Consider the following 22,522-nt stretch of genomic DNA (forward strand, 5'->3'; position numbering starts at 1 on the left):
TCATAGGCTAAATATGCAATTTAATTAAATGTTAGTGCAAATGCTTAGATTATACAAACAACAAGTTTAAAAAGGTTGTGTTTTTACATTTGTTTTAATATATGAAGGCTTAAAATGATAGTATTCTTGATACTCTTTCTCTAAAATGCTGTTTAATTGTGACCAAAGATTACACAAATCGACTCTGATGCCTGCCGTCCCAAAATAGCCTTGAGCGTTGCTCATAATCTCTTCAGTTGATGGACAACAAACTCACCAACTCAACCCTCCTGAAAATGTGAAATAAGGTAGGATGAGTGGCTTCAAATCTTGTGTGTATTTTTTGATGCATGCTAATCATAAGGTATTATTCGTTATGGTGTTTGCTTTAAGAGACATTGTATCGATTGTTTTATGTAACTTAGTTTGCAGCAGATTGGAAGGAAATTTTAGTTTGAGCTTTATATATGTGTGTGCTTTTGAATCATGGTTTCCAGAACATGTCTTGTGGCTGTTGTGCAATGGTTTACTGAACTGAAAAATTCTTGAGGAGCATGTTTTGTCAATTGAATAAGACTGTCCATCCCAAATGACAAAGCAATCTGTATAAAGAGGATGTTTTCTGATAACATTAATTACATTTTAGGAATAGTGATCGGTTTTCATAATACCTTTTCTAGAGTTCTTTTTAGGATTTAGGTTGTTTTAATGTGTGTGTGTGTGTGTGTGTGTGTGTGTGTGTGTGTACATACATTATTTGTTTGATCTCTTCTAGTTTGAGTTCAGTTAATATTAGCATTAGCATTTGTTCAATGACTTCCATTCTTATACCTGATCATGTTAAGCAAACATTCCTGATCAAACTCTTCTAGTCCTTAAGAGAAGCCAATTCACTGTTAATTGCAGAAAGCCATTTCATTAATGACTATGATGAAAAATTTAAAACAATACCTGAAAGATGAATGTAGTTGTTGCTGCTAATGAACTACAGATAGATTTTTCTAATGCATTTGTAGTTGTAAGAATAGCAAAGTATAGAACCTTCATTACAAAGAGCATATCACATAATTTAAAGGTTGTGTTTTGTTGTCATCAGCTGAAGGTCCCCCAGAGTACAATTATTTACAAAAACACTTGCTTTATGGGTGACACAAAGTGAATTTGGAAGCAATTTCAGTACGGTAGAATTAAACCTAATAGGAAACTGATAGTAAGAACAGAACAATGTTATGGCATACAATTCATAATTTATATTTTTATTATGCACAATGAAAAAGAAAACTTTAAACTATTGTTTTTTTTTCAGTATCTCTTAACATGAGCACAACACACATTAATGATGCACAACATCCTGACATATCTGTGGGGAGTGTGCAGACATTGGTCTCCAGATCACTACACCCCCAACCAGACCCCACTACTACTAAGAGGGTATGTTTCTACAAGAGCGGGGACCCTCAGTTCACAGGGCACCGGATGGTCATCAACAGCCGCACTTTTAAAACCTTTGATGCCCTTCTAGATGCCCTCTCCAAGAAAGTGCCTCTGCCATTTGGGGTAAGGACCATAACGACACCCGGGGGAACACATGTTGTCCGCACCCTTGATGATGTGCAGGATGGGAGCTCTTATCTGTGCTCAGATCAGAAAAAGGTCAAGCCTTTTAACTTGGATGAGGTCCATAAGAGACAGGTCCCTTGGAACACTACCAGACCTGTCAGTGCGGGACGTCAAGCACGCAGGGAACTGGTCCGGCAGCAAGTAAAGAGAAATGAAGTGACCACAAGGGCAGGAAAAATGTTAGAAAACAGAGTAGTGGTACGAACACCAAAGAGACTGACAGTGTACAAAAACAGGGATCCAAGTATGAAGCGAGTAGTTGTTCTTCATAGAAGAACAGCCCCAAGTTTTAATGCTCTTTTGGATTATCTTTCTCAAGTGATGCAGTTCCCAGTTGTGAAGCTTTACACAGAAGATGGCAGAAGAGTAAGTATATCATATATATATAAATGTTTTCCTAGTTAAAATTATAGCAAACATTGGCAACTGCAGCTAGTTAAGAATTTGAACTGCTAATACTATGATTAATCTCAGGAGTTACTGAAATCATTTTTCTCTATTTCACACATCACTGTGCCCTTAAAAAAGTATGAATTACACTTTTTTCTTTTAATCTTCAATATTTTCCAAATATAAGTACATTAAATTTGATGCATTTTATGTAAACACAATTATAATATCTTTGACTAACAGAGAAGGATCTAAAATGCTGTGATATTACACTGTAATGCTTTGCTTTTGTACAAGATTTTAGCACTATTTAACGGCTCTTTTTCAATACCTGTCTTTAAATATTTTTGAGACAGTTTTGCTTTGTCTTGTTATTGAATGTGTTGTCTATTAGGCATGTTGTCGTGCAATATTTTGATCTTTTTGGCTTTTAAGCTTCAAAGTATACTATTTCTTTGTTCGTTACCACTGTTGGGAACATTACTTTAAAAAAGTAATTAATTATAGTAACTCACTACTTGTTCCAAAAAGTAACTGAGTTAGTAACTGAATTACTCTATAATAAAAGTAACTCATTACAAGTAAAAAAAAAAGTTGCTACATGTCAAAGAATTTAGCAGTTTTCACAAGTCAGTTGAAATGAGTAGAACAGACAGGTGTTCGTACATAACTTTCGATATTTATTGCACGTCAACAGACAGCAAGGGTTTTATCCTGCACTTCCAAGTATTATCTTTGTAAGAAATGTGTTTTTGGCCACTAGCTTTGTAGATGAGTGTGTCACACATTACATGTACAAATTACATGCACGTTCTTGCCTTTGACCACAATGAATTTGAAGTAGTGCTTATATCTCCACCTTGAAAATGCCAACTTTTCATCGGATTCCTCCTGTCTAGCCATTTCTGCTGCTGCTACTGCGAATCTCTGTTTAGCTGTTGCATGTGTGGCGCCACTGGTGCGTATGCTGGCATGTGTGTAAAAACACTGGCTCTGATTGGCTACCATGAAACACATGACTCTGCCTTTGCCAATCATAATCGCTTATCTCGTTATTAACCCACCTCCTCACTAGCTGTGTGAGCCAGGGGTGCGTTCGGATTACATAGTTTATTAAATTAATGCATAGTAAAGTACCGCATTTAACGTCCAGTAATGTTAACGGCGTTGTAACGACGGGAAAAGTAATTAGTTAGATTACCCTGTTACTGAAAAAATAACGTCGTTACCTAACGTCGTTCTTTTAAACGCCGTGTTTAAATTCCAAACACTGTTCGTTACAGTCATTCCGTCAGTCCTTGATGTACTAAGCCATGATGTTTTAATTCTTACCCCCAGCTGTGAGAGAGAGTACACTATAATCATTCATGTCCCAATGGTGTCTTGAGCAATGTCACACACATGACAGACTTAAACTCATGTTAGCTGTCAAACTTATGTCCTAAAGTTACTGAAAAATGAATAATGTTATTTACTGTATGCACATATGTTTATGTTCTATTTATAGGTTGAAGGACTTCCTGCCCTCATCTTGTGCTCTGGGATTGTTGTTGCAGCTGGTAACGAACCCTTCAGAACAGGAATCTATGATCTCCAAGCTCCTACTAATGTCCAGTCAAGGACATCTGAATCTTTTCATCCAACACAAACTGAGACACTACTACGTGAGCCAAATTTATTTTATTTTTAATAATTATTGTTTAGCACTTTGCTTTGCTTTTCAAGTTTAATTATGTTTTTTTTCCCACTTGTCATCTTCCATCTTCTGTCTTCTAATAATATCGGATCATTCACCCATAAGAAGAAAAAAAGATTCCATCTGGGACTATTTCAAGATCAAGGAATTTCTCTTTATCTTCTGAGAGGTTCCTTGTAGAGCAGATCAATAAGTCACTAAATGGAAATCTGACAGAGCACAACAGGACAAATAATGAATCAATGGAAACCGAAGGCAGTCAGCCATTGGGATCAGATGAGATGGAGACCTGTGACTTTACGCATGGTGTGGAGCAGAGGAATTGCCCCATTATGCCTACTGAAGACGACATTGAAAAATCTTTTCGGGTGAATGAAGATGGCAGCATGACAGTGGAGATGAAGGTGCATCTTACTATAAAACAAGAGGAAATGATCCACTGGACAACTACACTGAGCCGCATTTCCGTTAATAACCAGCAGAGGTGCAATTCCAAGCCACAATCAGGTGCAAACTCATTAGAAGTAACCAATGACTCAGGCAAAGAGTCGAATGGACCTCACAGCCTAGATTCTAAAGAAATCAATACACTCGCTAACAAATCTGTAGGATTCATCAATGAAGAAAAGGAACATTATGGCAGTGATACATCATCTGAAATGCCCAAGTCCATCTATAGAAGGCTACCCACTCCAGGTCCCAGACAACAAAGAAAAGAGGCCTCAGTCGAAAACATCAAAACTGTTTCAGAGACTGAAGTTCAGGAGAGTACCGTAGGTGCGTACTCATACATGGAGCGAACTGCACAAGGAGAGCTGACGGAGGGTTTTTGTTTGGTCAGTCACAACAGTAGCAGCAGCACAAGAACTGTGTCAAAACCTGGGAAGAGTGAATTGGGAGAGGCTAAGCAGAAAAAGTCTGACACTTCCTTTAGATCATCAGGTGTTGCACAGATTCTTCAGCTACAAAACAATGGGACGATGGGAATAACAGAGACTGTGATGCACATATATGAATCACAGGGTACGTGTGACAATTACAATGCAAATACACAGGTGTATGTGGACAACAAGCCTGGATATCACACAAAAGCTTTGCCTCAAAGCAAGCCAGGCTCAACAGACTCAGGACCCCGTTCGTCAAGTAATGATTGCGATGTAGATCTCACTAGGCAGTCCACAAGTTCCAACTCCCAGGATGGTGCAAAATCCAATATGCTATCATTATCATCTGCCTGTTCAACACCTCCAAAAAAGACAAACAACAATCCATCCATCCTCACTGATGAAAAACAAACATTGGTTGAGGGTATGTCTGAAAGGACTGAAAAGGAAATTATCCATCCAGCAACAGCAATGGAACAAGTCTCTGAGGATAAAAGCATTGTTATTAATAATAAAAATAATGCACCAAAGTCCAAAAAATCTAAGAAAAGTACTTCTTCTGAATCATCTGTATTTGTGAGAAAAATAAGGGGCAGTGCTCCGGGGTCTTCAAGAGACCTACAAATGACGTCAAACACACTAAGCCACACGGGATCAGAGAAAAAGACTAGCTCAGCAGAAAGTGACAGACGTGAACACAAAGCTGTAAGAGACAAAAATAAAAAGACAAAAACATCTGAAAGTTCTCCAAAGATTACAGACGTTAATAAAACTATTAAAGACATTTCCCACAAAGTGAAAACAAATGACCATGATTCTCATGGGCCTAAACTAAAGAAGAATAGTTTAGACATTCAGTCGCCAGCCCCAATAAAGAGGCTACCGAAACAAAGGTCAATGAATGGTGTCAGATCAAAAAAGTCCTCTAAACAAAAACAGGAGTTGAGTGAAAGTGTATCATTGCCTGTGCTACAATTATCCTCCTCCAGTGTAAATCAATACGTTGAAAGCTGGCTAAATAAAATTGAACCAGAATCTGTGCCCTACCATGATGAGACAAGCTATCCAGAGATTGTACCAAGAGCAGTTTTCCAGATAGGGAGTGACTCCACTGATGGCTCTGAGATTAAAAATAACCCTGAAATAGATCGCGTAGATGTTGAAGGCCCTTCTCTCGAAGATAATGCTGATGAGAGGCCAACTTCTCGCCCACCTGTACAAATAATGTGTGAGGGAGAGCCAACCGAGCCACAGAGGCAGAGAGGATTTTGTAAATCGATGCCAATTTTGAGGTTACATTCTGAACAGGAAGGTCTTGTAAGAATGCACAAGTCATCTGAGAACTTGGCCCCTCCTGACACTTCTGGGACATCACAAAATACAGAGGTCAGAGTTACGTCAGGCATGAAACCAGTTTTGCAGCAGTTGTGTTTGTCTGTTCAGTCCATCAAGCAGGCGTTGAGTCCAACCCGCTTAACACCTCTGGAAAGGGAAAAGTCGAGTAGCCTACCAGATTTTTCCTCTCAGGTGGCCTCTGCCTTTGGGTCTCCCTCAAGAGCACTTCTATCTTTCTTGTCACTGATGACTTTGAGAGATGGACTTTCAGTCCTCTACAAAAATGAATCACAAGCCAGCAACTCTAATGTCTGTTCAGAGGCCCTGCAGGTGATGCAGTCCTTGGAACAAATATCCAGTATTAAAGATGAAGATGAGGTAAAGGCCAGCTTGACCAGTCTTCAAAGTTCTACTTCATCCAAACTAAAACAAAGCTGGAGAGATTTCCAGGGCCAAAATGTCTTTGAAGAGAGTCCGCCGCTGTCACCAAGATTCTCAGAGCAGGAGTTTGCCGTAGAAGTGGACTTAGAAGGAGAAACAGAAGATCAGGACAAACAGTGCAGTTTTAGTATAGAACAGTTACTGGATGAACTGAACATGCCTGAAGATATTCACAGAGAGATTTCATCTCTTGTTGAAGGAGAACTACAGTATTTTAATCAAGAAGACGTAATCAAACATGATGACACCATCAGTGAAATTTCAGGTAAAGAAAAGGAAAATGAGGATGGTTCCTTAAGTGGTAGTTTAGAGAAAGCTGCTGACATGGAAGAGGAAAAGGAGAATATTGACCAAGACAATGACAAAACCAATGATCAAATGGAACAAGAATCTCAGGAATTGTGTTTAATCCAAGCTCATTCCCCTGACTCCGAAACTATAGAAGAGGACATGGGTAATGAAGATTCTGGTATAGCAGTGCCCATTCAGTCACCTGAGGGTAATGGTAGTGATTCAAGTAAAGCAGAGGTTTTAGAAACATTTGATAACAACCAGATGAATGCAGAGAGCATGCAAGAAAGGGTAATGCATGAAGAGTCTGAATCTGAAAACAAAGATGGTGATGGAAATAGCTCTCTAACATCAGAACAAAAAATAACAGATGTAGCTGTAGAAGAAGTTTCTGAGCTCTCTGATCACCAAGACAATATTTGTGACAGAGAGGACAATGTAATGCCAGAGATCATAGAAGAACGAGAGACTGATGTAGAGGAGGAGGACAGCATTCAGAACATCAGGGTAAATAGCAAGCAATCAGATGCTTCAGAACCCGAAGACACAAATGCCAAATGCTCATGTCCAGCATCAGAAACTGAGTGTGTGCCATTTTCAGACAGAGAGGCAGCTGAGCTAAATGAGGACAGTCAGCACAATACAGTTGAGGACTGCGTCAGAGAGGAAGCTGATCTTTCTGATTTTGAGGAAACAATTAGTGATGGAGGACATGAACAAGAAAACAAGTCCATCTCATCAGAATGTATTTCCATTAACTCAGAGACAACATTACCTCATTGTGATACAGAGGGTGAAAGTAGAGAGCAAACATTAGAGTCATCCAGCCAAGAAGATGATCACGCGATGTCTCCTGATGTCAAAGATGAAAATCAACAAGACGATGTGCCAGAGATCTCAGAAGGTGAGGATCATGATCCACCCTGCAACAGCAGTACTCAATATGGTAGTAATGAGGAAAATAGTATGACTAATGAAGCTGAATACATGAAAACACAACAGATTGAAAATGGGCTTGTGGAAGATCATGACATTAATGAAGTGGACCATGAGAACTCTGAAGTTTGTGAACTAGTAGATCCAGATGCTCAACCAGACTCTTGCACAATCTCTGATCCTGAGGTTGCGGCTGAGGATGTGACAGAAACAAAGCCAAACACAAGTGAGTCTGAACCCTGCAAAGTCCAGACATTAGAGAAAGGTAGTCTCACTAAAAAGGACAGTTCTTCTGAGTGTGATGTAGAAGAAGAAGACTCGGTTTCGCTTGATTCTCATAATAGTGTGAATAGTGTTAGACACTCTTGTACTGATAATAAAGATTCTGTGGAAGGGGAGTCATATGGCAGTATGAGTACAAGTGAGCACCAGATTGAGAAAGCTGAGAGTTTAGGTATGGAGCATGGCTATCATTATCTACTACATCCAACTGAGATCTCACAAGAGCTGCTAGACCTAATTAATTCGGCTTTGTTGTCTTCTACCCTGACTGTCAAATGTGATTCAAATGGCAACCTCAGAATAGAGCCAGACAAACACAAAATGAGGGATATGTTTATGGCTTGCCAAAAGATAGATAATCAGTATGGTCAAAAATGTCTCCCGAGCCCAAATACATCAGATTTGTCTGATTATAGGCCTGAGACATCCGACAATGGTGGGTACCAGTCGCAGGAGCTTTTTACAGATAGTGGAGAAGAGGAGGTGGAGAGGTTACGTATCTTTCAAGAAATCATAAAACGAAGTTCAGAGAAGCCAAAAAGAATAAACCATGTAAAAGAAAGTGGCTTGATGAAATCGTCCACATGGATGACAACAAAACCCTCTCCCAGTCCAAGTTTAAAAAGCAGCAGTCTTGCTTCTTTTCAGGATACAAAAAGCGCAATCCAAGAAACAGTATCCCACAGTAGATCACCAAGCGATAAAAGTTCACTTGACGGAGACTATAAATCAGTACAGTGCATGTCTTTAAAAGACAACGTGGACTCTGGGGAGGGAGTGCTGATTGATAAAGGCAGGTGGCTTCTCAAGGAAAACCACCTCATTCGTAACTCTCCTCCTGCAACTATGGGAATGTATGGAAATGGAGACACAACATCAGCTGACACGGCTCAGGACAACAAAAGTGAGGATTCAGCCTACCCATATTGTGAGAACCAAGCATCGCCTCTGGCTGTAATATCCTCTTCTGAGCTGGAGGACATGGCTAAACCCCCTACACCAAAGTGTACATACTTCAATATGGCACATAGCAGTGACTCTGATCCTCTCTTGGATGCCCAAAGTGCCAATAATGGCAGCGGTGGAGGGACCGCTAGAAGAAACAAGGAACTTAAGGTATCTCCGATGGGTGAGTCCTCTAAAATGTGGGCAAAGAAAAATGGAAGTATGTCTTCATTTGCATCTGTTGAGTTCAAACTGCCTGATGGTAAAGTTCATCCTCAGGAGGGATCGGGATCTGGTACTAACAGATCTCAAAGTCAAGACAGTCGGAGAGTACAAGAGGAGGAGTCGAGGGAGGGTCTAAATCTCAGGTGTGGGCAACACTGTCCAATTCTATAGTTCTAAAGGGAAAATAAACCAGCCACCAGCACTTCTATTTAAGGTATTTTCAGATTTAATTTATTTGTAGTAGCTTATTCGCTTAAACTGTTTTAACAGATAAATGTAAAAGCTACAGTCTTTAACCGCAGTGAAAAGACTTTAATTTTCTCACTTTGGTGCCTGCTGGTATTTAAGCTTTCGGTCATAAACATTTGCCTGTTTTAAACAGTTTGGGTTATTTCAGACATGTATTTTAATTTCACAGGGGCTATATTGCACATCTGATTTACTTGAATCTATTGAACAACCTAAGTGGTATTTCTCATAAAGAAAAATAAATGAACTTAATTTTTGCATTTGTTTCCTAATGTGGACCTGTCTCTTATTGGGTAAAAAAAAACACATTACGCATAGCCCTAAAATATGCTTGACCCCACACACACACACCTTGACTTCTCAAGATGTGTTGCCTCACTCTATGAGCAGTCCGTTGTTAACAAGTAACTATAAAAAAGTAATAGTACTACAGTACATCAACACTGAGCTTCAATACTATTAACTAATATGGAAGCAAGATTAACTAAGTGGGAAGTAATAGCAAATTTAGGACAAATGTAGTTCCTTTGTAGATATTCAGTAATTACTAAATAAAAATATCCTCATTAAGAACTTGCTAACTATGACCAGTTAATAAAGTATTACCAATGAATTACTAAACAGAACAGTAACATTTTGTAAACACTTATTAAATGACTTGTAACATTGATATCAACCCCTCACTAATTACTCAAGTCATACCTTGTCATACTCAATGCTTGAGTAATTAATGAGGGGTTGACATTGATTTCAAAAGTAATTAATTAAGTTATTTAATATATTTTATATCTGACACATACTGTACAGCCATACATTTCTGTGAGTGATATTCTAACAGACACTGTAATCTGGAAGATGTTGTTTTGTGTTTAACACAATGCAACATTTTCATTAAGGATGTAAATGGTTTTTGACAAGAGACCATCATTGTTTATATTCATATCCTAAAGAGAACTCTTTCCTAAGATACTGTCACCAAAGGTAGGTGTTTTGGAGTCGGAGAAGTATTGAACTGACAGTGAATACAGCTCATAATAGTGAACTAATCCAATCATGGGCCTGTCATTTTCCCTTTATAATTTTCTTATTATTATCATTATTATTCTGTGTTTAAGTTTGATATAAACTACTCTTTGGAAAGTGTATAGTAGTGACAATCTCAACCTGCATAGCCAACTTATTGGGGGGGATATAATATTATGTCTAAATAATTGTCTTAAACAAGTCAATAGTTTAGTTTTAGACACGTTACTGTTGTGGTTAATAATTAATTATTTATTGATCACAGTTAAGAAGTAGTATTCAATGCGGATATTTTTATTTAGTAACTACTGAATACCTAAGAAAGGAACTACTTTTGTCCTAAATTTGCTATTACTAATGGCAGTGTTAATCTGGTACTACCTATTATTTATTTAATTTGGTGAGAATAGGAGAAGAGTGAACAATGTGCTGTTTTCTGACATTTTTGTGCCATTGTTGGTCCTGTAGATTCATGTTTTAATTAGGTCACATGAAACACTGACAAACAGTAGATCTATGGGTAAGGCCATTTAGCAGTGTGTTACATGTTAAATTGAAAATATGTATTATTTGAATTGGTTGATTATTTTGAGGGTGTCTTTTACATTAAAAAAATAAATTTTTAATGCAGTATTAATATAATAGCACAATATCATTGAGGAAGAGCACAATGTAAAAATATGATGCACAACAATGAATAAGTGTATCGAAAGGCAGCTGCCATCATTATTACATTAAATGTGATTATTTTTATTGTGCTAATATCAAATAAAATTGCATCACCTCTACAAATGATCAAGTTTATTAAACTGTATAGATTAATTGTATACATTTATGATAGTGTTATATTATTATTTCCTACAGCACAAAAGATGTTGTAATATACATGCATACGTGTTGTAACATTCATTATTCTCAATTGATTTGCATCTTTAAACTTAACACAGATTGGATTTTACAAAAAAAAAAAAAAAAAAAAAAGTCTGGGAAATCACCAAAACATTGAAAAGAGATTAAACAAATGCTAAGTGTAATTGATTCTGTCAAAAATGTTTAGTTCTCAAAAAAACTCTGTTGTTAAACAGTGTTGGGTTTAAGGAAATATTACTTGTGGAAGGTCAAACAGCTAAAATTAACTTTAAGTGTAGTGTATAATTGTTACATGCTCGCCGTTTAATGTACTTATATCAAGAGTCTAGAACATTTGATATTGCAAATGGAGGTTTATGAATGGGGAAAAATCTATTATTCTAATTCTAACTTTAAAATAAAACAACCTACTGAGAAATAAGTATTTGTTGGTAAGAGTTTGTGTCATGGCATTTTTTCTTGGGTGTTCATGTTGGAATTAATTGTAAATAACAATAATAAAAGTAAATAAAAATGTGAATTTTTTAATTTTATTTAAGACATTCCAGACGAGCCACTGCTCATGATATCCAGGAAACAGTAGTGGGTGAGGAGGAGCAGGGGCCCAGTGATGAATTTTTTAAATAAAAATATACTGAATTGTGTACGGAAAACACTGCATTTAGTTCCAGACTATTCCCAGCATTTGGCAGCTGAGCTCCCAAAGTCTCTCAGCCATTTCATCATCTCTAGCAGCTCTGGTGCATCTCGAAGGTCTGCAGTTGCTGTAGAAAATGGGAAAGAAAAAAACAAACAAAACAAAAATCCATTATGGGATCCAGTCAGTTTATATCAGTTGCCTCTGCAACTGTATTTAACTTAGTATGACACAATTCAATACCTGTAGTAACCACCACTCTCTTTGTCTAATTCTGGTTCCACTGCGCAGAAGATGGTAGTTTGTGCTCCCTGCACTGGGGTCTTTGTGAAAGGTCTGACAATCTTCCACATGATCAGAAGCCCGAGATTCATATGTCTTTTAAGTTTTGTTCGTACAATTCCTGGATGGACTGCGTATGCTGTAACACCTGTGTCTGAAATTACAATTCACATTAGATCAAAAAAGTACTCCCCGGCACAAGTACCCATTAATTTTCCCATTTATTTAATCTTCCAGATTACTTACCCTTGAGTTTTTTGGCCAAGTAATGAGTGAAAAGGATATTGGCCAATTTACTCTGACCATATGCCCTCCTACTGTGGTAATACCTCTCACTATTGATATCATCAAGTGCTATTGTGCCCCAACTATGAGCCATGGAGGAAAGGATGATGATTCTAGAGGGGGCAGATCTCTTCAGCAGATCAATCAGCAGGAAGGTTAACAGAAAGTGGCCTAATTGACATACAAGTTTAAGCTATTGTTCAACAGCACACTTCATATACGTATATATTATAATAAGTATGCACCATTAAACATGCAGCAAGTCAAAGGTAAAGATATGCAAATGGATATTATTGGTAACGTGCATTATGTTAAGAGAGGCATTAACGAAGAGGTCTCTGACACATTGCCTTTGAATGAACAAGAAAAACACTTTACCTAAGTGGTTGACACCAAACTGCATCTCAAAACCATCCGCTGTCTTAGAGTAGGGACACATCATGATCCCAGCATTGTTAATGAGTACGTGAATAGCTCTTTCCTCTGAAAACAAGAGGGTTTTAGTAATTATTTTGGTTTGCTGTAGGAGAGAGGTATTTTCTGAGGGAATTGCTATTATCAAGATTTGTTAGATCAAATACACAGTCAGATTTTGGTGTAAAACTCTTTATATTAATCACTTACCGTTGTTGATTGTCTCAGCAAATTCTCTGATTGACTTGGTGTCAGATAAATCTAGTTTCCTGATCACTATGTTTTGGTTCCCTGAGTCCTCCATGATCTCTTTCTGTGCTCCTTCTGCTTTGTCAAGGTCTCTGCAAGCCATTATTATCCTGCCCCCTGTGAAACAACTCCAAAAACCATGACTTTTATAATTGGTATCCTAAATAAATTTATGTAACATACATTTCATGTTTTTTTTTAGTTGTAGTTAGTTTCTAGAATCTGACATTACAAAGGCTCGTAACTGCACACAAGAATAAGATAAATGAGATACCGCGTCCTGCCAGGTCTCTTGCGGTTTCTTTTCCAATGCCAGTATTTGCTCCAGTTATAATGACTGTTTTGCCATCGAGTCGTTCGCTAGATGACCACTGGCCACCAAACATTTCTCTGTGCAATTGCATCATAAATGTAAGTTAAAGGAGCAGTGCGCAAATGACTATGATTTTAATGGCGATCTTCCTTTAACAAGCAATTCTTAACAAAAGAGATACAACAAATGGGCCTGGCCTTTTAAAAGGTACACTTTGAGCTACTGGGTTATTCCATTATAAAGTCCATAGTGAATAATAAAAAAATAAAAACAAGAGATTGAATAAATAAATCAATGGGGGAAAACAGTTTATAAACAGTGACAGATTTAAACTATCTGCAATGCATGTACAATAATCATGATATAAAATTTCTGAACTGAACTAAAACTTAAACATAAATTACTGTAGCAGCAATAAATAAAAGTGAGAAATGTTGCTTATTTCAATTGTAAGTTTACATCAAAAGACAGAAATTATAAACCTACCTCAGAGTGTATATGTTGGACATCTTGCTCAATGCATAGATGCACTACAGACAACACATGACTTCCCTCTGGAGTTGTTTGCAGATACTGCACTGAAAGACGGTGCATTGTTTAACATGAGCCACAGTGCATTGGTGTGGATTAGAAATTGAACAGACTAATCCACAGCTAATCGGTTTAAAGCACTGATCTACTGTTAACTCAGCGTGAATGCATTCCTTGTGGATTCTGGAAACTTGCTGCAGGTTTTTAACCTAAGTATATGCATAACCTAAAAATAAACATAACCATATAAAACTGATAAGTGAAAAATCAGTCCGTATATGAGTAGAACAATCTGTGTGTATATGAGCAGTACAATGGAATACTAATTAATGGAGTAAATCATTTAGGAAAATTTAATTAGTGTGAGATTCTCTCCTCTAAAAAAACATGAAATATAAATGTGACCCTAAGTACTGTAACAAGATAGACAGACAGACAGACACATATAGATAGATAGATAGATAGATAGAAAGATATTTGCACAGTTCCCAGATAATACAAATCATATAAGTAGATTATTACAATTTTTAAGCAGAAATCATTAATACCATTAAAGCAATCATTACAAGCATCTTACATAATAGATCATTAAATATTTTACTGTCTTATGCCACTGGTATTTTTTTTGTTAAGTTGTTATACAAAGCTCTTAGAAACAAAAAGTTTAAAGTACTGATTTAGATGCATAGACAATTATTGTACTGAACTATCTATTAAAACAATATTCATATTGAAACAATTTAATTACTACAAAAAAATAATGCAAAGGATGTGGCACTGTGCATCTTTTATTTCGTTTTAATAATTGTTGCACAAAAAAAGCAAAATTAAAGTTTATTTAAAACACTACCCCAAGTAATACAAATCTCTACTTCTAATGCTTCCTGTACATATTATTCACTAAGCTTACAGGGTTAGTTCACCCAAAAATGAAAATTCTGTCATTAATTACTCACCCTCATGTCTTTCCAAACCCATAAGCCTTTCAGTCATCTTTGGAACACAAATTAAGATATTTTTTATGAATTCTGAGACCTCTCTCATCCTCCCATAGACAGCAATGTAATCACTATGATCAAGATCCAGAAACATGGCAAGGAGATCAGTAAAATAATCCATGTGACATCAGTGGTTCAACAATAATTTTACGAAACTACGAGAATACTTTCTTTCGGCAAATAAAATACAAATATTTGTCTCCTTGATTTTACCCTGGTGCCATTTTGTAGAATATCCATGCACTGAACATAAACAGCGTATGCTATTCTGTGTCATCTGCATCACGCATATATGCAGAGAGGTCTCAGAATTCTTCAAAAATATCTTTATTTGTATTCTGAAGATGAACAGAGGTCTTAAAGGTATAGAATGACATAAGGGTGAGCAATTAATGACAGAATTTTCATTTTTGGGTGAACTTCCCCTTTAAATCAGTGCTACACAATAAGAATAATGTGAATAATTACCACATGGAAATGTTTATATCACAGGGAAAGTTCTTATAAATGTGTGTCACCATTGTGTCCTTGAGTTGATTCTAGTTGTAATAGACTCATCTGCAATGGCGTTTCTGAGTTAAATGTAAGGCATCCATCCGACTCCACAGCTTACAGACAGTTCCCTCCTTTTCATTGTCTCTAAAAAAACAAAAAAACAAAAAACAAAACAAAGACATTAAATGTGAACAAAAATGTTATTGCCTTATATATACATGCATGCATATCTACTGTACATACACACACACATACTGTATTGTTAGCTGCTTGATTTTTTCTTTTTTTTATACTGCCTGCTGTTCTGCAGAAAAATCCCTTAGGTCCCACAATTTCTGTGTATTTGAACTCTTTCCAACAACTCTTTCCGACTGTATGCTTTTGAGATCCATCTTTTCACACTGACAACAACTGAGGGGCTCATATGCAATTATTATAGAAGGTTTAAACACTCAATGATGCTCCAGAAGGAAACAATGCATAAGGGGGGAGAAAACTTTTTGAATTTGAAGATCAGTGTATATTGAACTTATTTTGTCTTGAAACATGCAAGTATCTTTTGCAGCTTCTGAAGGGCAGTACTAAATGAAAAAATATATTTAGGCAAAATAAGATAAATGTACACTTGTAAAAATGTATCTTCATTCAAAATAAATGCATCTTCATTCTGTTCAAAAGTTTACACCTCCTTAATGCACTGTGTTTGTTTCTGGAGCAACAGTGAGCGTTTTTCACTTCCAGTTAGTGATTGATGTGGTTTGGAATTTGTAAAAGTGTTTAAAAATATGATCGGAATGTTGACTAGCCTAATAATTCTGCATGGAATGTATATGCTTTTCCACATCATAAATGTTATCGATGGTAAGCATTTTTTATTTCCCTGTAATCAAGTAATTTTGTCCTGCATTGTGTGTAATGAAGATAATGTTCATTCTGCTTACTGCCCATAGGTGTGAAGTATAATAACTAATATAACAGAGAAGAAAAGCAAGGGGAAAGGTGCCACCTGTTTTATATAATAAAATATACACAACTAATTGCATATTACACAAATATGTTATGAATGCATTTGTTTAATTTAGTATTAGAAAGCAAGGAAGGCAATGTTTAAGCCTTACACATAAGAGTCTCAGTTTATTAACATGGTCTACTGCTAAAATTAGTGCAAATGACATCAGTGTCACACACACTTCCTTTAACCACCGACTTGAGATGAAAAATAGTTTGTGGCGAAATGACACACAGACTTGTTATAGCATTGCTATAGGACTATGACTCATAAAAGGTATATTTTTCAGGATGCTGAGTGTGAAGTTATTTGAAGGAGTATTTTGAGCATTTCTCCAGAAAGCTGCAAGCCACAATCGGCCAATAACAAACAGTATGTTTTGAACAGCACTAGCTGTAACATTATCAGGCACTCAATATTTTGTCAATACTCAATTATACATTCTGGCATTCAAATATCTTGAATAACTGAACCTCCACTGAACACTTAAAAAAAAAAAAAAAGGACTCTCCTTACAATTTGACAGTCCCAGCTCTCAGGTGGAACATGAAATTTAAACAGATTGTTACATAGTGTTGATGGACAATTTCTCAATGAATTTACTCAATTAACATGGAGCATACCGTGAACAGAAATAAAAGCAACTTTTGGCAAAGATTTTATATATATATATTTTACCATATATAAAAATATCAACAACAATTTTTATTTGAATAAGAACCATTATTGATAACTGAGTACCAAAAAAAATCCAGCATTAAATCTGCATGTTAGAATAATTTCATAAGGATCATGAATTGAAGACTGCCGTAATGATGCTGAAAATTTACAGGAATAAACTACATCTTAAAATATATTCAAACAGAAAATAGTTATTTAACATTGTAATAATATATAAAAATAAAAAAAAGAAAGAATAAAAGTAATATACTTTTTAATCTCAAACTCTCGTCTTGTGTAGCTCTGCAATGCGCATGCGTAGTCTGTGCAGTTCCGTTTGAAACAGTTAGGGTAGGTCGAAAAACTCCCATTTCATTTTCTCCTTCAACTTCAATTAGTCACACTCATGGTCTTCACATTCAAAAGTGACCAGACACCTGAAATGTTACTTTTTTTTTCTTCAGTAAAATCTATTTAATATATTTTTGTTCAATAATATTTTTTATTTTGAGAGAATTTCATGGCACTAATTAATATTTATGCAATAGTTATGATACATTTTTCCCATTGAAAATAGTACTTTTTTCTCATTTTTATTTACATATTTTCTATTAATGCAGTATTTTAGATTAAAATAGAGACTAGGCCTTTAAAATCCGAAATAGAGAGGCTTGTGAGTGTCACAGTGTCTGGGTTGTGTTCCCTGGGTTTCCACTAGGTGTCCTCCTTTCCCACTGTGTCTGTCACCTTATCACTTCCTGTTCCCTTATTTGGTCACCTTCCTCTTTGTTGAGTAATTGAGTGTTCCCCACCTGTCTCCTGTTCCCTCATTATCCTTCTGTGTATTTATACCCGGTCTGTCTGAGTCTGTGTTACGGAGTCCTTGTTTAATGTTTGAAACTCATGTCCGTCAGCTCTTGTCCTTGCCTTGTGTTCGTGTCTTGTTTATGTTTGGATTTGGATATTCTGGTTTTGACCCTGCCTGGACTGTTTACCCCTTTTGGATTACCCTTTAATAAATGACTTACCTGCGATTGGTTCCCTTGCCTGTGTTTTCTGTAACACCGATCGTGACAGAAGGACTCCGTCCCAGTAGGAACCAGCGGTATGTCATTTTTCCGTTCCCCAGCCAAGATGGCGGAGTGGCGAACCAAGTACCTTCGGTTGATCGCCCTCCGCCAAGAGGGCAATGAAGTGGGTGCCCTGGCTCAGGTGTTCTGGTCCCTGGCCGAGGGCATGGGCTACAACGATGCGGCCCTCAAGGACTATTTCAATGGCGGGCTGGATGATCCAGTGTCTCAGGAGGAGATGGCGCAGTTAGAGACACTGGAATTCTGGGAATTCGTGCGCTACCTGCAGCATCGGCTTCGGTGGGATGCCCCAGCCACTTCTGTCTCTTCCGGCAGGGTGGTCGTCAGCCCAGCACCACTGCCCAGGATGGCAACCAGCCAAGCGCCACAACCCAAGATGGCCGCCAGTCCAGCACCACTGCCCAGGATGGCTACCAGCCAAGCGCCACAACCCAAGATGGCCGCCAGTCCAGCACCACTGCCCAGGATGGCTACCAGCCAAGCGCCACAGCACAAGATGGCCGCTAACCCATCGCCAATGCCCAAATTGGCCACCGTTCCAGTGCCACAGCCCAAGATGGCCGCCAGCCCAGCACCAATGCCCAAATTGGCCACCGGTTCAGCGCCACAGCCCAAGATGGCCATCAGCCTAGCGCCACAGCACAAGATGGCCGTCAGTCCAGCGCCACAGCACAAGATGGCCGTCAGTCCAGCGCCACAGCACAAGATGGCCGTCAGTCCAACGCCACAGCACAAGATGGCCGCTAACCCAGCGCCAATGCCCAGATTGGCCACCGGTCCAGCGCCACAGTACAAGATGGCCGCCAGCCCAGCGCCAATGCCCAAATTGGCCACCGGTTCAGCGCCACAGCCCAAGATGGCCGTCAGTCCAGCGCCACAGCCCAAGATGGCCGTCAGTCCAGCGCCACAGCCCAAGATGGCCGTCAGTCCAGCGCCACAGCACAAGATGGCCATCAGTCCAGCGCCACAGCACAAGATGGCCGTCAGTCCAGCGCCACAGCACAAGATGGCCGTCATTCCAGCGCCACAGCACAAGATGGCCGCTAGCCCAGCGCCAATGCCCAAATTGGCCACCGGTCCAGCGCCACAGTACAAGATGGCCGCCAGCCCAGCACCACAGTACAAGAGGGCCGCCTGTCCAGAGTCATGGCCCAAGATGGCTGCTTGCCCAGCGCCGCTGCACAGGATGAGAGTCTCAGTTGACCCTCCGGAGTCGAGTCAGGTGCCAGTGAACTCTCCAGAGTCGAGTCAGGTGCCAGTGAACTCTCCAGAGTCGAGTCAGGTGCCAGTGAACTCTCCAGAGTCGAGTCAGGTGCCAGTGAACTCTCCAGAGTCGAGTCAGGTGCCAGTGAACTCTCCAGAGACGAGCCAGGTGCCAGTGAACTCTCCAGAGTCGAGCCAGGTGCCAGTGAACTCTCCAGAGTCGAATCAGGTGCCAGTGAACTCTCCAGAGTCAGGGCTGGTCACCGCTGATCCCCCAGAGTCAGGGCTGGTCACCGCTGATCCCCCAGAGTCAGGGCTGGTCACCGCTGATCCCTCAGAGTCAGGGCTGGTCACCGCTGATCCCCCAGAGTCAGGGCTGGTCACCGCTGATCCCCCAGAGTCAGGGCTGGTCACCGCTGATCCCCCAGAGTCAGGGCTGGTCACCGCTGATCCCCCAGAGTCAGGGGTGGTCACCGCTGATCCTCCAGAGTAAGGGCTGGTCACCGCTGATCCTCAAGGACTGAGTCTGGTCACCGGTGATCTTCAAGGACTGAGTCAAGTCACCGGTGATCTTCAAGGACTGAGTCAAGTCACCGGTGATCTTCATGGACTGAGTCAAGTCACCGGTGATCTTCATGGACTGAGTCAAGTCACCGGTGATCTTCATGAACAGAGGCAAGTCACCATTGATCTTCATGAGCAAATACAAGTCACCAATGATCTTCATGAGCAGTGTCAGGCCAGCACCAATCTTCTGGAATCCAGTAAGGACACCAGGGGATTACCAGAGTTTCGTCTTCCCGTTGGTCCAGCCGCACGGAGGTCTGCTCCGCCTTGGGGGGCTCTCCTCCTGACCACATGGCTGTGGTAGTTTTCTGCTCCGCCCTGGGGGACTTCCACCCTGACCACACTGTTGTGGTGGTCTTCTACTCCGCCCTGGGGGGCTCTCGCCCTGACTACACGGTTGTGGTGGTCTTCTGCCCCGCCCTGGAGGACTCTGGTTTTGACCACAAGGACGTGGTGGTCTTCCGCTCCGCCCTGGAGGACTCTGGCGTCGACCACAAGGATGTGGTGGTCTTCTGCCCCGCCCTGGGGGGCTTCATGTTGTTGTTTTTGCTTTTTGTTTTTGTGTTCACTCCTGTCCCTGTTCCTTTCTGTTAGTCTGGCCCTCCGTCCCTCCCCCTGAACCTCCTCCGGTCCTCCTCCCTCCTGGTCTCCCTGTTTTGTGTTTTCATTTCTGGTGCCTGTTCCCCATGTTTTTCTTTTCTGGCCCTCTGTCCCTCCCCCTGAGCCTCCACCTGTCCGCCTCCCTCCTGGTCTCTGTTTTGTGTCTGTCGTGGAGCGTCTGGTAGCCGTTCCGTAGAGGGGGGGTACTGTCACAGTGTCTGGGTTGTGTTCCCTGGGTTTCCACTAGGTGTCCTCCTTTCCCACTGTGTCTGTCACCTTATCACTTCCTGTTCCCTTATTTGGTCACCTTCCTCTTTGTTGAGTAATTGATTGTTCCCCACCTGTCTCCTGTTCCCTCATTATCCTTCTGTGTATTTATACCCGGTCTGTCTGAGTCTGTGTTACGGAGTCCTTGTTTAATGTTTGAAACTCATGTCCGTCAGCTCTTGTCCTTGCCTTGTGTTCGTGTCTTGTTTATGTTTGGATTTGGATATTCTGGTTTTGACCCTGCCTGGACTGTTTACCCCTTTTGGATTACCCTTTAATAAATGACTTACCTGCGATTGGTTCCCTCGCCTGTGTTTTCTGTAACACCGATCGTGACAGTGAGAGGTTGTGTGGCTTTTTTTTATTATTATTATTATTTCTACATTCAAACCATAAAAACAGAAAGCCCGTGGTTACACAAAACATTAAAATTCTATAAAAACGTAACAAAAACTGAACAGGAATGCTTAATCAGAGCTTAATTCTTCTGGGTCTGATCTAATTTTAACCTCTTATTTCAGTCTTCTATTTTAATTTAACGATCTTAACGCAAAGTGTAAAGCGCACAGCGCAGGTGCACTCAGGACGTGTCCAAATCCACTTTTGCTATTTTAACGACGGTTGGCGCGCCCAGGCGCATGGTCTAAACCGGTTGTCCCTATTCTCTTAATGAGTAATGGGTGTTTTTGGGCGTAACGTGCAATCTCCCCTACAAAAAAATCTTATGCATTGCAATCCTTTAATTTGTAATATTTGGCATGTTTTCGCTGCTGCGTGTCCCTGTGTTTAATGAGCTGCCTGTACACTCTTTAAACATCGCGCCATCACACCTCTTTTTTTAGACCAGCACACCTATTGGCGCAAAAATGAGCGCAAATGCATTTGCTAATTAAATGGCGTGGTGCTGGACGGGAAAATGCGAACGGCGCAGGACTGTAATTAGCAAACACACTTGCTCTGTGCCCGGTGTATTATAGGGCCCTAGATGTTTTACAGTTTCACTAGATTGTACACATAAAAATGTTCTGTTTTCGACTCTAAGTGGAAGAGATGGGGTGGAGATGGGGTTATGCTGATAAACCGTCAATGGAGACAGGTAAGTCAGCTGTATTTATACCCTAGTGTTGATTATCTAAAGTGTGCGCTCCTCCCGAATCTTTTTAATGAAACTTTATTTTATTTATTAGTAGAACAGTTTAATCGCGCGGTGTGACATACCTTGGTGAGGTTTTTGAGGATGTATCTGCCTCGACCGTTTTGACGTCTTCTGTTCTGAACTCCAGAAAAAAACGCGCGTTCGTTTCCACGGACGCGGCCTAGATCAAAGTACACCCGTCTGGATCCGCTCTGAGACCCTGAAACCGCGCCCGGGCTGGATGCGTGTTACAGCACTGAAACGGACGAGACTGTAAGGATTTGCCGGTTTGAAAACGGATCCGGCGCGGAGTCATATGCTGTGTGGATATAGTGAGAGAAAGAGAGCAGGAAGGTCAGATTGAGAAAGGAAACACTGACATGTTATAAAACTCACTGACTTCCTTGTGCATGAGATTTGTAGAACTTTAATCTCTACTGTGACAAATAACAGGCAGGAGGTGTTTCCTAAAGACTCTGGAGGCTGGCCGTTTGACACTTACAGAAGATTAACACATGAACTGACAAGCTGACATCACATTCATCTTCAACTCTTTTGGCACCAAAAGCAACTGTCTCTGTCACATCAAACTGTCTGCATGCTGTTGCTGAAGGAATATT

At 39.8% G+C, this 22,522-nt stretch overlaps 2 protein-coding genes across 4 annotated transcripts; one reads left to right on the top strand and one right to left on the bottom strand.

The window, feature by feature from the left end:
* The first annotated feature begins 15 nt into the window (after positions 1 to 15).
* On the top strand, positions 16 to 9,533 carry LOC132096421 (oxygen-regulated protein 1). Its single transcript, XM_059501757.1, has 4 exons — positions 16 to 287; positions 1,286 to 1,965; positions 3,497 to 3,653; positions 3,791 to 9,533. Exons 2-4 carry the CDS (start codon positions 1,297 to 1,299, stop codon positions 9,193 to 9,195), a joined length of 6,231 nt encoding a protein of 2,076 aa, XP_059357740.1. The 5' UTR covers positions 16 to 287; positions 1,286 to 1,296; the 3' UTR covers positions 9,196 to 9,533.
* Positions 9,534 to 11,792: 2,259 nt separating this feature from the next.
* On the bottom strand, positions 11,793 to 14,851 carry si:dkey-94e7.2 (uncharacterized protein LOC100141353 homolog). 3 transcript variants are annotated; one of them, XM_059501759.1, is made up of 8 exons: positions 14,834 to 14,851; positions 13,833 to 13,924; positions 13,308 to 13,423; positions 12,995 to 13,150; positions 12,749 to 12,853; positions 12,332 to 12,541; positions 12,047 to 12,239; positions 11,793 to 11,930 (listed from the first exon to the last, which is right to left on the bottom strand). In XM_059501759.1, the coding sequence occupies exons 2-8, from the start codon at positions 13,853 to 13,855 to the stop codon at positions 11,828 to 11,830; spliced, it is 906 nt and encodes a 301-aa protein (XP_059357742.1). In that variant the 5' UTR covers positions 13,856 to 13,924; positions 14,834 to 14,851; the 3' UTR covers positions 11,793 to 11,827. The 3 variants fall into 3 exon arrangements, with proteins under 3 accessions (XP_059357742.1, XP_059357741.1, XP_059357743.1); XM_059501758.1 differs by lacking the exon at positions 14,834 to 14,851 and having other exon boundaries at positions 13,833 to 14,260; XM_059501760.1 differs by lacking the exons at positions 13,833 to 13,924; positions 14,834 to 14,851 and having other exon boundaries at positions 12,995 to 13,161; positions 13,308 to 13,411.
* Between the last annotated feature and the right edge of the window lie 7,671 nt (positions 14,852 to 22,522).

This window comes from Carassius carassius, chromosome 20 (genome assembly GCF_963082965.1).
Source record: "Carassius carassius chromosome 20, fCarCar2.1, whole genome shotgun sequence".
NCBI lineage: Eukaryota > Metazoa > Chordata > Actinopteri > Cypriniformes > Cyprinidae > Carassius > Carassius carassius.

Excerpts from the sequence above, each read along its gene's own strand:
- LOC132096421 (XM_059501757.1), top strand. The coding sequence starts at position 1,297 with ATGAGCACAACACACATTAATGATGCACAACATCCTGACATATCTGTG. Across the intron at positions 1,966-3,496 it reads ACACAGAAGATGGCAGAAGA|GTTGAAGGACTTCCTGCCCT; the intron begins GTAAGTATATCA and ends TTCTATTTATAG. Across the intron at positions 3,654-3,790 it reads ACAAACTGAGACACTACTAC|AAGAAAAAAAGATTCCATCT; the intron begins GTGAGCCAAATT and ends TTCACCCATAAG.
- si:dkey-94e7.2 (XM_059501759.1), bottom strand. The coding sequence starts at position 13,855 with ATGTCCAACATATACACTCTGAG. Across the intron at positions 13,151-13,307 it reads AAGAGACCTGGCAGGACGCG|GGGGCAGGATAATAATGGCT; the intron begins GTATCTCATTTA and ends GTTGTTTCACAG. Across the intron at positions 12,542-12,748 it reads GTTTGGTGTCAACCACTTAG|GCCACTTTCTGTTAACCTTC; the intron begins GTAAAGTGTTTT and ends TATGTCAATTAG.